This window comes from Phacochoerus africanus, chromosome 8 (genome assembly GCF_016906955.1).
Source record: "Phacochoerus africanus isolate WHEZ1 chromosome 8, ROS_Pafr_v1, whole genome shotgun sequence".
NCBI lineage: Eukaryota > Metazoa > Chordata > Mammalia > Artiodactyla > Suidae > Phacochoerus > Phacochoerus africanus.
In genome coordinates this window covers 29593759-29606395 of record NC_062551.1, presented here as the reverse complement: position 1 = coordinate 29606395, position 12637 = coordinate 29593759, and the positions used below count along the sequence as shown (strand labels likewise).

Sequence of the window (12637 nt, the reverse complement as noted above, 5' to 3'; positions counted from 1 at the left end):
AGTGGGATATTAAGACTACAAAATAAAAATAGTGAGGCCAGTTTCTTCAGCACTTTCTCACCAAAAAAAAAGAGAGAGAGAGAGAGAATATCATACTATTTTAATTTGCATATTTTTGGTTACTAGCGCTCTCCTTCCCTCTGCTTCTGTTGTTGTTCCTAATTATTATCAAAATCTGTGACCTACATTCCTTCGAAAAAGTGTGATTGTAGGAGTTTAGAAATATCAGTGGTTTGGGAGTGCCCGTCGTGGCGCAGAGGAAACGAATCTGACTAGCACCCTGGAGGACGCAGGTTAGATCCCTGCCCTCTCTCGGTGGGTTAAGGATCCAGCACTGCCGTGCACTGTGGTGTAGGTTGCTGACGCGGCTCAGATCCTGTGTTGCCGTGGCGGTGGTGTAGGTCAGTGTCTACAGCTCCCATTTGCCCCCTAACCCGGTAACCTCCACATGCTGAGGGTGCGGCCCTAAAAAGACACGCACACAAAACAATCAGTGGTGTAAGTCAGACAGAATAAAGAGGAGGAGGAGGAGCAAAAGGAAGAGGAGCTTGCTGCCAAAAATAAGTTCCCTCTGACACAGAAGGTCTGTCCTCTACCATTGGGATCTGAGTTCCTTTCTAACACTGTGCGTGGCAAGGGCAAAGTTCATCCACCACCACCACCCCCTTTCAGAGAGTCCTGCTTGACCTGGAAGCTGCTGTGGAACACGTAGATTATCTAATCACAGAAGGACTGGTTCTTTCAAACAACATTTATCTTGAAAAACCAACAGGCAGTGAGGGAGGCAATTAAATAAGCTCTCCTCCATCCTCTTGTTGGGATGGTGTAGATTGTTAGAATATTAGTGAGCGGATATTTAATGATATGGAGAACTCGTGATAGTCATACGAAGTAACTTACACAAAATTTTCATTCATTTTCCGTTTTCCGGCATTTTCCAAACTTGATAGGATGCCCAAGGTGGGGGGGGGGACGGGACGGTTGTAACATTTCCCCACCGGTCTGACTTGGGGCCTGCCCCTGCCCCTGTCAGTCACTCGCCGTGGGCATCGTGATCCATGCACAGTGCGGAGCTCCCCAGGCGGGTGGCCCACAAGGTAGGCCCGCAGGAGCAGGATGGGCACCTGTGCTGCAGCATCAGCAGTGACATCCTCTGGGGGCTTGGACATGGGGTGGTGAGAGCCAGGGCAGGGGAGAGGGGGAGAGGGGGAGAGAGGACCGTCCCCCTTCTCGGCCCCTCTCCCATGTGTCACGGCCTTAACACTCCCTGGGCCAAGCGGAAGGAAAGACAGGACAGATGACAGAGAAAAAGGCAATGCTGAATTACGGTTTCCTGAGACACAAGAGACAGAGTGGCCCTTTCTGCACAGGTTTGTCTTTAAGTGTTGCACTTTCAGACCAGCAGCTTGCATTTAATCGAATTTGTTCCCCTTGTTAGAATAGGAGTGAACAACCAAGGAAACGCTCCAACACGGGGCAGAACAGAAGGTATCTTTGGGTGGCAGATATTCTCCGAGGGACTAAACACTAGCCTGACATCAGTGCAATACAGTGAAGGGTGTGTGTATGTAGAAGTCCCTGTGTGTGAATCCATCAGAAGGAGCTTAAGTAAATTGACCCGGAGTCGCTATGATGACGGTTGTTTCGAACAGATCTACCCAAGGTTCCACATGCATTCATCCATTCAATCCTCACTCACTTATTTTTTCGCCAAAATAATACCTGGCTCAAATCCGGTGCAGCCTCCCAACCTACATGCCCTTAAGCAAGGCACAGAACTTTCCCAAAACTCTGCTTCTCTATTGGGCTGGTGGCCAGGGACTTGCTGCAGGGACACGCAGGGACACACAGGGTCCAGTCCACAGCTGCTACGCACAATGGGCAGCTGCTCTTAATACTGCTGTGGTTCACTCAGGACCAGGAACTCCCCCAATTTCCTGGCTGCTCACGGCCCCTGGGAGACCCTGACACCAGCCAGGTGTGTGTCTGCTGACACGCACTGTGCGTGAATCCATGTCTTTCAGATGCAGGAGCCCCCACCTACATGTACGAGTTTCAGTATCGCCCAAGCTTCTCATCGGACAAGAAACCCAAGACGGTGATCGGGGACCACGGGGATGAGCTCTTCTCCGTCTTTGGGGCTCCATTTTTAAAAGGTGATGGCCCTTTGGAGACCACAACCTTGGAGTTAGGAGATCTGGGTTCAAGTCTTGGTCTCGTGGCCTTGGGCAAGTTCCTCCTTCTTTCCAGGTCTTAGTTTCCTGAATCCATCTTAAAGGCATTAAACGACAAAGGCCCCCAACCTTTCCCTTGGTCTCATGTGCGTGATGGAGAATGTGTATCCTTGTGCCCTCCCTCATTCATGGTCCCTCCAAGAATCCAGCCTCAATAAAACAGGTGGGGGGGTCACCTGCAGGGGGCGCTCAAGGGCTAGAAAGGCAGGACTCACTGCCCACTCACTAGAGCAAATCGGAATGTGAGTGAGAATAAGGTTAGAACTGCAGTTAACCCTGAATCAAGGCTAATGTGGGTCTGACTGTCCCAATTTCGTAACTTTTAATATTTTCATATCTTTTGAATAATATTTTAACGAAAAACATTTGACGAAAATTTTCTATTCCCTGACGATCAGCAGTTAAAGACAACTTGTGTGTGATACACCCAGAAGATCTGGGCATTTCCCGGCTGGGTGACTCTTTGGGGACCTTGCAGCTTGGTTATATCTGAGATTTTATGAAAATGTGTGTGGGAGAGCATCTTGTCAGGTGGGGCTACGATAATGAAAATCCTGGGGTGTGGCCCTGTGACCTGAGGGGGAGGGCCGCCCAGTGGGCACAAAAGACCAAGGCAGCCAGCTGCTGGACTGAGCCCTGCCTTGGTCGGTAACTGTCGAGCTGAAAGTGCATGTGAAGATCTTCTTATCAGGCAGGTTTTGACTCAGTAGGTCTGGGGTAAGGGCTCAGTTTCTGAACGTCTAACTCGCTCTCAAGTGCTGTGACGGCCCGCGAACCACACTTTGAGTAGCGAGGGCTTCGTCTCCTCCCCACAGGCGATGCCCCAGAAGAGGAGGTCAGTCTCAGCAAGACGGTGATGAAATTCTGGGCCAACTTTGCTCGCAGTGGGTGAGCCGGGGGCAAAAATGGGGCAGAGTTGGGAAGGGGCAGGGAAGAGCACGGTCGCGCGGAGGAACGTTCACCGTGTGATGGTCAAACTTCGGGCCCTGTGACCTCTGACACGAGAGCTCCCTCAAAGGACAGGCTGCCCAGGAGATGGGGAGCCTTCTGTCTCTGCGGGCATTAGAGACTCTTGGCAGAGGTTGAAGCCACGGGGTCCCTGACCACCTCAGAGGGTTGCTGGGATGACACAGTCGCTTTGGGCAATTTCTGTTTGATTCTGCTCTCAGGAACCCCAATGGGGAGGGGCTGCCCCACTGGCCGATGTACGACCAGGAAGAAGGGTACCTTCAGATCGGCGTCAACACCCAGGCAGCCAAGAGGCTGAAAGGTGAAGAAGTGGCCTTCTGGAACGATCTCCTGTCCAAGGAGGCAGCAAAGAAGCCACCCAAGATAAAGCATGCTGAGCTGTGAAGGGGAGGCTCGGCCGACCTTGAGGGCTTGTGGGACCGCAGGCAGGAGTAGTCTACAGAAGGCGTTGATGGGCCAGGAGGTATCTTCTTGTGGAGGCTGGGGAATTAGCGGGTGGGAGTGGCGGAGATCAGGGAGGGGGAATTTCTGTAGCTGCGGCCTCAATTTTAGAATAAATGTTCTTTTGGAGACCAAGTCGGTGTCTTAGACTTGGGCTGGAATTAAGTCATTCTCTCTAGGGAGAGGGAAGGATGAAGACTGAGGGCACCATTGACAGCAAGGCGACTCTGGACAGGCAGAGTCCAGCAGGCTGTCCCCTGGGAGCTGCCAAGCGGGGCTCTGTGTCTGCTCCATGTCCCTGGACCCTCAACAAGTCCAACAAGAGGGTGTGGGTGGTCAGAGTGCAGTGTCCCTCTCCTCCCGTGCAGCTTCCTGGAGAGACGGAGGTGGCACCGACTGAGGATGTCCCTGGAGCGGGAAAGAAGGGGCCTCACCCCGGCGACACTGTGCTCTGTGCTGTGGCCCTTACTGACCCTTCCACAGGCCCTACGCATTATCCTTCAACCTACGCATTATCCTTCCAGGCCCTTCTCCGAGGCCTTGTACTCCAACAGCTCATCTGCACCCTTTCTGCAGCCTAGTCTACATCAGGTCCAGGCACTTGGACCCACCTTGGAGTGAGTCCCTAAGTGTCACTAGCAACTGCCTCTTTCAGAATCCGTGGGGTGACTGGCGGCTTCTCCTGGGATTACTGAAAGCTCTGCGCGTGTTACTCCCACCCTTTCTGCAAGAAAAACCTGGATTATCCCCACTACCATGGCTTTTTCCCAATCATTCAAAGAAGGTGCAAGGCCAACACTTTCCCTGAAATCTCAGGGAAGACAGGCCCTTGGGAGGAGAGCGGGGGTGTGAACACTGGCTTCAGGCAGGAGATGGAATCACCCTGTGTGTGAGTAGGATTTCTTTGAAAATCAGAATCTCTGTGAGCAAGGCACACAGGGCCTGCCTAAGGTGGAGGCTGGACCAGGACCAGAGAAACCACCCCTGGATTCCAACACCGAGGACTGAGCATCAGAAACCCCCGCACTGGGGGAGGGAGAACGTGTGGACAGAGACCCTCCCTGAGGCCACAGGTGCACAGGGCGGGCCTAAAGCTGAGAGTGCAACAGGGATTCTGAGCAAAGCTTTCAGCAAGCCCTAGTCCCCACCGCTCAAGGTAATACCGAAGGATCTGAAGCAAGGGGTGAAGCCATGATAACCACGGCAGCAACAAAATTCAAGCTTTGCCTATCCCTCACACAATTAACTAAAACCCCCCAACACATACACACACAGACACAGACACAGACACATACTATCAGTCTAAGCAGGATGAAAGGCAGACCCATTTCCTGTCTCACTTGCCATTTACATCAGCTTCTACTCTCGTACACATGATGCTGAGGGCGACCCTGTAGCCCTCGTCCAAAATCACAACATACAAACATGCAGGAAACCAAAAAAAAAAAAACCCTACGAAGAGACAACACAATCAACTGAACCAGTGTCAAAAATAGCCCAGGTGTTAGAACTCACAGACGAGGAATCTAAACAGCTATGGGGAAACCTTTCGTGAACCCTTGGTTTAATTTCTGCACAAAGAGAGAGAAAAACTATAAGAAAGATGCAAATGGAAATGTTTGAAATAACAACAAATATATTATCAGGGATGCAAAATAACTTCAAAGGGTCTAATCTCCAAAATATGCAAACAATACATACAACTCAACCACAAAATAACAAACAACCCAGTCGGAAAGTGGGCAGAAGACATAAACGGACACTTCTCCAAAGAAGACATAGGATAGCCAATAGGCATATGAGAAGATGCTCAATACCACTGATTATTAGAGAGAAATGCAAATCAAAACTATTTTGAGGTCCCACCTCACCTTGGTCAGTATGGCTATCGCTCTTACGCCTATAAATAGCAAATGCTGGAGATGGTGTGGAGAAAAGGGGACCCTCCTACACTGTTGGTGGGAATGTAATCTGGTACAACCACTATGGAAAACGGTATGAAGGTTCCTCGGAAAACTAAATACAGAACCACCATAGGATCCTGCAGTCCCACTCCTGGGTACGTATCCGGAGAAAACTTGCACTCAAAAAGACAGAAGCGCCCCTATGTTCACAGCAGCACTCTTCACGATAGCCAAAACAATCCATAGAACGGATTGGGAAGGGAGTTCCCGTCGTGGCTCAGTGGTTAACGAATCCGACTAGGAACCACGAGGTTGCGGGTCCGAGCCCTGGCCTCGCGCAGTGGGTTAAGGATCCGGCGTTGCCACGAGCTGTGGTGTAGGTGGCAGACGCGGCTCGGCTCCCGCGTTGCTGCGGCTCTGGTGTAGGCCGGCGGCTGCTGCTCCGATTCGACCCCTAGCCTGGGAACCTCCATATGCCGCAGAAGCGGCCCTAGAAATGGCAGAAAGACAAAAAGACAAACAAACAAACAAACAAACAAACAAAAAGAACGGATTAGGAAGATCTGGTACATACATACAGTGGAATACTCCTCAGCCATAAAAAGGATGAATTCACGCCTTTTGCAGCAACATCGATGCAACTAGAGATTATCATACCAAGTGAAGTAAGTCAGAAAGAGGTCAAATACCACATGGTATTACTTACATGTGGAATCTAAAATATGGCACAAATGAACCTATCTACAAAACCCGAAACATAATCGCAGACACAGAGGACAGACTGATGGTTGCCAAAGGCGGATGGACTGGGAGTTTGGGGTTAGTCGACGCGAACTATTACATTTATCCATTTAGAATGGATAAGCAACGAGGTCCTACTGCAGAGCACAGGGAACTATATCCAATCTCTTGGGATAGAACATGGAAGACAGTGTGAGAAAAAGAATGCATATATGTACACACACACACACACACACACATGACTGGGTCACTGTGCTGTAGGGCAGAGATGGACACACACTGTAAACCAACTATAAGCTAAAAAAAGAATAAATGCGTAGTAGCCTTTCAGAAAATACCAAGTGATGACAACAACATGGAGCTGCTGGAAATCTCTTTACTCTGCTGGTAGGAGGGAACATTTGTGCAACTGCTTTGGGAGCCTTTTGGAGTGTTTACTGAAGTGATGTATGGCACACGTGATCCGTGAAAGCCAATCTTAGTAAATATCCACGAGAAGTGACGCATGTGATCAGCAAAGTTCTAGAACATTCATGGCCACACTACTCATAATAACCTGAAACTGGAAGCCACCCAAATGCCCAACAACCACAGAACGAACGCATTACGGCCAGGAGGGTGCAGCAAGATGAACAAACCACAGGCACACACGGCAGGGATGAGCATCGTTAACACGACGCTGAGAGAAAAAAGCCAAGTGCAAGAGGACACGACGCTGTCGATATGAAGTACAACAGCCAGAAAACTCAAATATGCTGCAGAAGTTCAGAGAGTACTTACCATAGTGGGTGGGTGGGCAGGACAGGGTTGGGACTGAGCTCGGCTAGTTTCTTGCATGCTGATCACCTTCTGCGTCCTGATCTGGATACGGAGTACACAGGTGGGGTCAGTTAGTGAATGTGCATCAATACACACACACACACACACACACACTCACTCACTGCATATATATGTATACTTCCTTTGCACTATATTCACTTAACTCAAAAATTGGAGTATTTGAAAATTCATCAAGACACTTCACATGTACTTTATACATGTATATATATGTTTACTCATTTGGATGTCATATTCACTTTAAAAACTCAAAAGTTTCTACCAGGTCTTACGCACTTATTACCTATTAGAAAAGACAGAGTTTTACAGGAGAATATTACTGAGGAGTATAATAAATTACAGAAATAGAATAGAAAGTAAATAGTCAAACGCAAAGTTATTTAATCAGGACTCTACTGCATGCGCTAAAGAAATCCTACTTAAATTTACCTAAAGCAGCGATTGAATACATGGGCTCCTGTACATGAAAAGTCCAGGAGGCAAATATGCCTCAAGTGTAATTACATAAAGGTTCCCAGATAGACAGATAATAGGTAGGTATATAGGTAGACAGACAGATTAGATAGATAGAAAGACAGACGGACAGGCAGGCAGGCAGACAGACAGACAGACAGACAGATAGATGCATATATAGATAGTAGGTGATAGATAACAGATGAATGGATGGATTGAAGGGTGGATGGGTGAATAAATTCACCTTTTACCAATCATCCCCCTGTTAGAGTGAGAGAGAGAGAGATGTGTTTCCTACAGGTCAAGGTATAAAAGCTGTTCCCTAAGCCTCCAAGTTGTGCTCCAGCAACCCTGACGGTACCAGCCATGCTGCCCGGCGGCAGGGCCCCTCCCACCCCATCCTTAACATTCATGGCCCGGCTTTGCTGCCTTTATCCTGCTCTCCTACCCTTAGCTCCAGTTGGAACTCTAACCCACCCAGGGAGCACCGTAATTACTCTGCCCCAGAATTCCCTTGTATTTGGACACAGTCAAGTGACAAGGCAGGTTTTTCTCTCTCCGCTTACGAATCCCTAGCAGAGCACAAGGGCCACGACGGGCTGGGTCTGGCTCAGCTGTGGGGAGGGAGGTGCATCTTGTCCACCTGTCACCTGGGGCAGCGCCAGGCAGGCCAGCTTCCCAGGGGCAGAGCCTGAGCCCCCCCTGCCCCACCTTGTCCCAGCTCTGCCAGGAGGGGAAGCCTGTGACTTGCAGCCGAGGCCAGAGGCTGAGAGGGAAGGAGAACTGGACTTCCGGGGTCAGGCAGAAAGGTCCAGAGTCCCAGGGGCCACTGAGGGAAGGGCAGAAGGAACAGGGACCCACAGGGGAAGGAACTACTCTCTGTCCCGCTGAGGTGGGCTCCTAGGGACCTGATGGGAAAGTGGAAAAAACAGGAAAGAAAAAACCTGCTGGCCCCAAATTCTTTCTGCCTGTGATTTTAATCATTTCAGTCAAACTTTTGAGGTAATGGACTGTACTTTTCCATTTCCCAAATATTACATAGAAAAAGGACAATGATTGTGACTTAACTATTTTTTTTTTCTTTCAAAGTTCTACAGTATCTACATTACCTCCATCCCAGCAGCCTGGAGGGAAGCATTTTTCCCTTTTTATAATGCTACCCTCTGCTGGATGAGAGGAAATTCACAGATGAAGACTGATTTGGTTTTTCTCTAAAGTTTTGCTTGTGTTTGATTTAGTAATTCAAATTCAAGCTTTAAAAAAAGTGAGGATTTTTCTGTAAATAAATAGTTTAATTTACAATAAGAAAAATAGTTAAATATTTATTTTTTTTACCATGATGAAAAAGCAGAAGTGATTGTGAAATCACATACCTGACTGCTGATGAGTATGATGTAATGTCACTCTACAGGAAGGAGAATTTATAGAACATAAGCAGAGTAATTTTAAAAGAGCATTGCCTTTGATCCAGTTGACCTCCTGCAAAACCAGAAGCCAGAAATAATTTTAAAAAGCAAAAGTAGTCATTCCCAAAGTTGCTCATCAAATTATGCCCATAAATATCCAGGAGCACACTATTGGCTAAAGAGATTGTGATATAGACACATCAGGCAGATAGGAAAGCTGGATTCTTCTTCCAGCTGTATTGAGATATAACTGACATAGCGCACTGTATAAGTTTAAGGTGTGCAGCATAATAATTTGACTCACTTGTATCATGAAATGATCACCACAATAAGTTTAATGAATATCCATCATCTCATACAGATACAAAATTAAAGAAACATAAAACTTTTTTCCTTGTGATGAAAACTCTCGAGATTTATTCTCCTAACACCTTTCATATATAACATATGGTAGTGTTAATTACATTTTTTATATTGTACATTACATCCCTAGCACTTATTTATCTGATAACTGGCAGTTTGTACCTTTTGACAACATTCATACAATGAGATATCACCTTACACATGTAATAGCCATTCTGAGAAGTGCAAGGTGACATCTCATTGTGGTTTTGACTTGCATTTATTTGATGACTAGTGATTTTGAACATCTTTTTATGTGCCTATTGGCCTTTGTATGTCTTCTTTGGGAAAATGTCTGTTCAGGTCCTCTGCCAATTTTTAAAATCAGGTTGTTCATTTTTTTTTTCTTGATGTTGAGTTCTATGAGTTCTTTGTATATTTTGGATATTAACCCCTTATCAGATATATCATTTGCAAATATCTTCTCCCATTCAATAGGTGGCCTTTTCATTTTGCCAATAGTTTCCTTTGCTGTGTAAAACCTTTTAAGTTTGATGTAGCCCCATTTGTTTGTTCTGGCTTTTGTTTCCCTTACCTGGGGAGACTGATCCAAAAAATATTACTAAGACCAATTTCTTTTACAAATTTTATGGTTTCAGGTCTTATATTTATGTCTTACATTTTGAATTTATTTTTGTATATGGCGTGAGAAAGTAATCCAGTTTGATTCCTTTGCATGTTGCTGCCCAGTTTTCCCAGCACCATTTACTGAAGAGGCTGTCTTTACTGCACTGCATATTCTTGCCTAGATTAACTGCTAGGTTAACTTTGCTAGATTACTTGACCATATAAATAAGAGTTCGTTTCTGCACTCTCCGTTCCTTTGATCTATATATCTTTTTGTGCCAATATTGAAAGCTTTGTACTAGAGTTTGAAATCAGGGTTCATGGTATCTTTAGCTTTATTCATCTTTCTCAATATTATTTTAGCTCTTCTGAGTCTTTTGTGATCCCATACAAATTTTAGAAATATTAGTTCTAGTTCTCTGAAAAATGCCACGGGTATTTTAATAGGAATTGTGTGGACCCTGTATACTGCCTTAGATAGTAGGGTCACTTTAACAATAAAGTTCTTCCAATCCATGAGCATGGTATACTTTTCAATTTATTTGCATCTTCAATTTTTCATCAGTGTCTCATGGTTTTCTAAGTACAGTCTTTTTATCTCCTTAGTTATATTTATTCTTAGGCATTTTATTATTTTTTATGTAATTGTGAATGGAACTGTTTTCTAACTTTCTCTTTCTGGTAGTTCATTGGTAGTATACAGACACAAAACAGACTTCTGTATATTATTTTTGTGTCCTGAAACTTTGCTGAATTCATTAATGAGTTTAATTTTTTTTTAGTGGTGTCTTTTAGTGTTTTCTATCATATCATCTGCAAACAGTGACAGTTTTACTTCTTTCTTTCCAATATAGGTTCCTTTTATTTCTTTTTTCTGTTGAAAATGGAACATTATTTCTTTTTCTAGTTCAGGCTAAATAAGAGTGGTGAGAGTGAGCATCTTTGTCTTGTTCCTGACCTTAGAGGAATGCTTTCAGCTTTTCACCATTGAGTATGATGTTATCTCTGGGCCTGTCATACGTGGCATTTATTATATTTAGGTTTGTTCCTTCTATATCCACTTGGTTGAAAGTTTTTTTAAAAATCACAAATGGATGTTGAATTTTGTCAAAAGATTTTTCTGCATCTATTGAGATCACCCTATGATTTTTATTCTTCAATTTGTTTATGTGGTGTTTCACATGGATTGATCTGCAGATATTGAACCATTCTTGCATGCCTGGCATCAATTCTGCTTAAGTTCCTGTTAATGTATTGTTGAATTCAATTTGCTAATATTTTGTTGAGGAATTTGCATCTATGTTCATTAGTGATAGTGGCCTGCAATTTTCTTTTTTTGTGGTATCTTTGTCTGGTTTCAGTATCAGGGTGATGTTGGCTTTCTGTAATGAGTCTCACCCAGGCTCCTTTCAAATTGCTGCTTCTGCCCTGGGTCTTGGAGCATATGAGATTTTGCGTGTGCCTTTAGGAGTGGAGTCTCTATTTTCTGTGTCCTCCAACTCTTATGAAATCCTCACTGGCCTTTCAAGCCAAATGTTCTAGGGACCCATCTTCCCTGTGAAGGACTCCTGGGCTGGGGAGTCTGATATGGGCCTTGGATCCCTCACTCTTGGGGGAAACTCTGCAATTGTAGTTGTAGTCCTGTTTGTGGGTTGCCTTCCCAGGGTATGGGTCTTGACATACTACATTTCTTCCCCTCCTATCCATCTCATTGTAGTTTCTTCTTTCTACCTTTAATTATACAAGATCTTTTCTGCTAGTCTTCAGGTCATTTTCATTGACAATTGCTGTGTAAATTGTTGTAATTTAGGTGTGCCCTGAAATTAGGTGAAATGGGTCTTCCAACTCTGCCATCTTAGCCACTCCCTATAAAAGTTATTTTGAAGACTCCCTAGCAACTTGGAAATACATAAGCCATACTATTAATATGCAGTATTTCTCATTCCTGTTGTGCACCAAACATGTCAAAATTGAAAATACAGATTTTTAGGTCCCACCCAAGAACATTATGCCTTTGTTGGCCTAGGGTGTGGCAGGGCACTGGATTTTAGAAAAACACTCCAAGTAATCCCACTTATATCCCACATAAAATTCTGAATTCAATATTAAAAAAAGCAGGATGCCATCTGTCATTTATATTTCAAATTTAATTTGATAAAACATCTGATTGCATGTAAACAGGAACAAGGAGGGAAGAGGGCCCTGTATCTGGATGAATCGAAAATATGCTCCCTCCTGCAAAACACCAACCAAAATAAGAACCATATTTGATGATGATAGGACTGCGAATATGTATAATTACATTTAATATAATAATATTTTAAAATATGATTTGAGTGGTGTTTTCTAGCTGTTAGTTTTGCTAAATATCAATGTAGAAATTAGCCTTCTGCAGCTGCAGAGACAACTGAATTTCCAGCTTGCTTGCATGTGGCTCAGTCCCTCTTTTTAGAGCCATAAAGTGGCCCAAGCATCACTGATCCACACTCCACAACTCTCAAAAATCACCTAAACTAGAGTCAATCAATAGCTTTGGAACATCTGCTAAGGGAGATGGTCTAGAGACCATCTAGAATCTTGCTCTAGAGAGATAAGAGATTCTGAGCCTAGTGTTGACTTGCTGCTAACTCACTAAGTGATCTTGGATAAATCCCTTCACCTTTGCAGATTACTATAAAAAGAG

The 12637-nt window shown here is 45.0% G+C and overlaps 1 protein-coding gene and 1 long non-coding RNA gene across 5 annotated transcripts in view; one reads left to right on the top strand and one right to left on the bottom strand.

The window, feature by feature from the left end:
* Positions 1-3779, top strand: part of CES1 (carboxylesterase 1) — a 132502-nt gene extending 128723 nt beyond the window's left edge. For 2 of the 4 annotated variants that reach the window (XM_047789683.1, XM_047789685.1), the window contains 3 exons: positions 2025-2156; positions 3050-3122; positions 3404-3779. In XM_047789683.1, the coding sequence (XP_047645639.1) occupies positions 2025-2156; positions 3050-3122; positions 3404-3587 (389 nt within the window). In that variant the 3' untranslated portion in view covers positions 3588-3779. The remainder of the gene's footprint in view (positions 1-2024; positions 2157-3049; positions 3123-3403) is intronic. The other 2 variants (XM_047789684.1, XM_047789682.1) reach the window with 1 other exon arrangement.
* The window catches only part of LOC125132448 (uncharacterized), a 28182-nt gene extending 21004 nt beyond the window's left edge, over positions 1-7178 (bottom strand). Inside the window, exon 1 of the long non-coding RNA XR_007136249.1 lies at positions 7070-7178. This is a non-coding gene — a long non-coding RNA (uncharacterized LOC125132448). The remainder of the gene's footprint in view (positions 1-7069) is intronic.
* Between the last annotated feature and the right edge of the window lie 5459 nt (positions 7179-12637).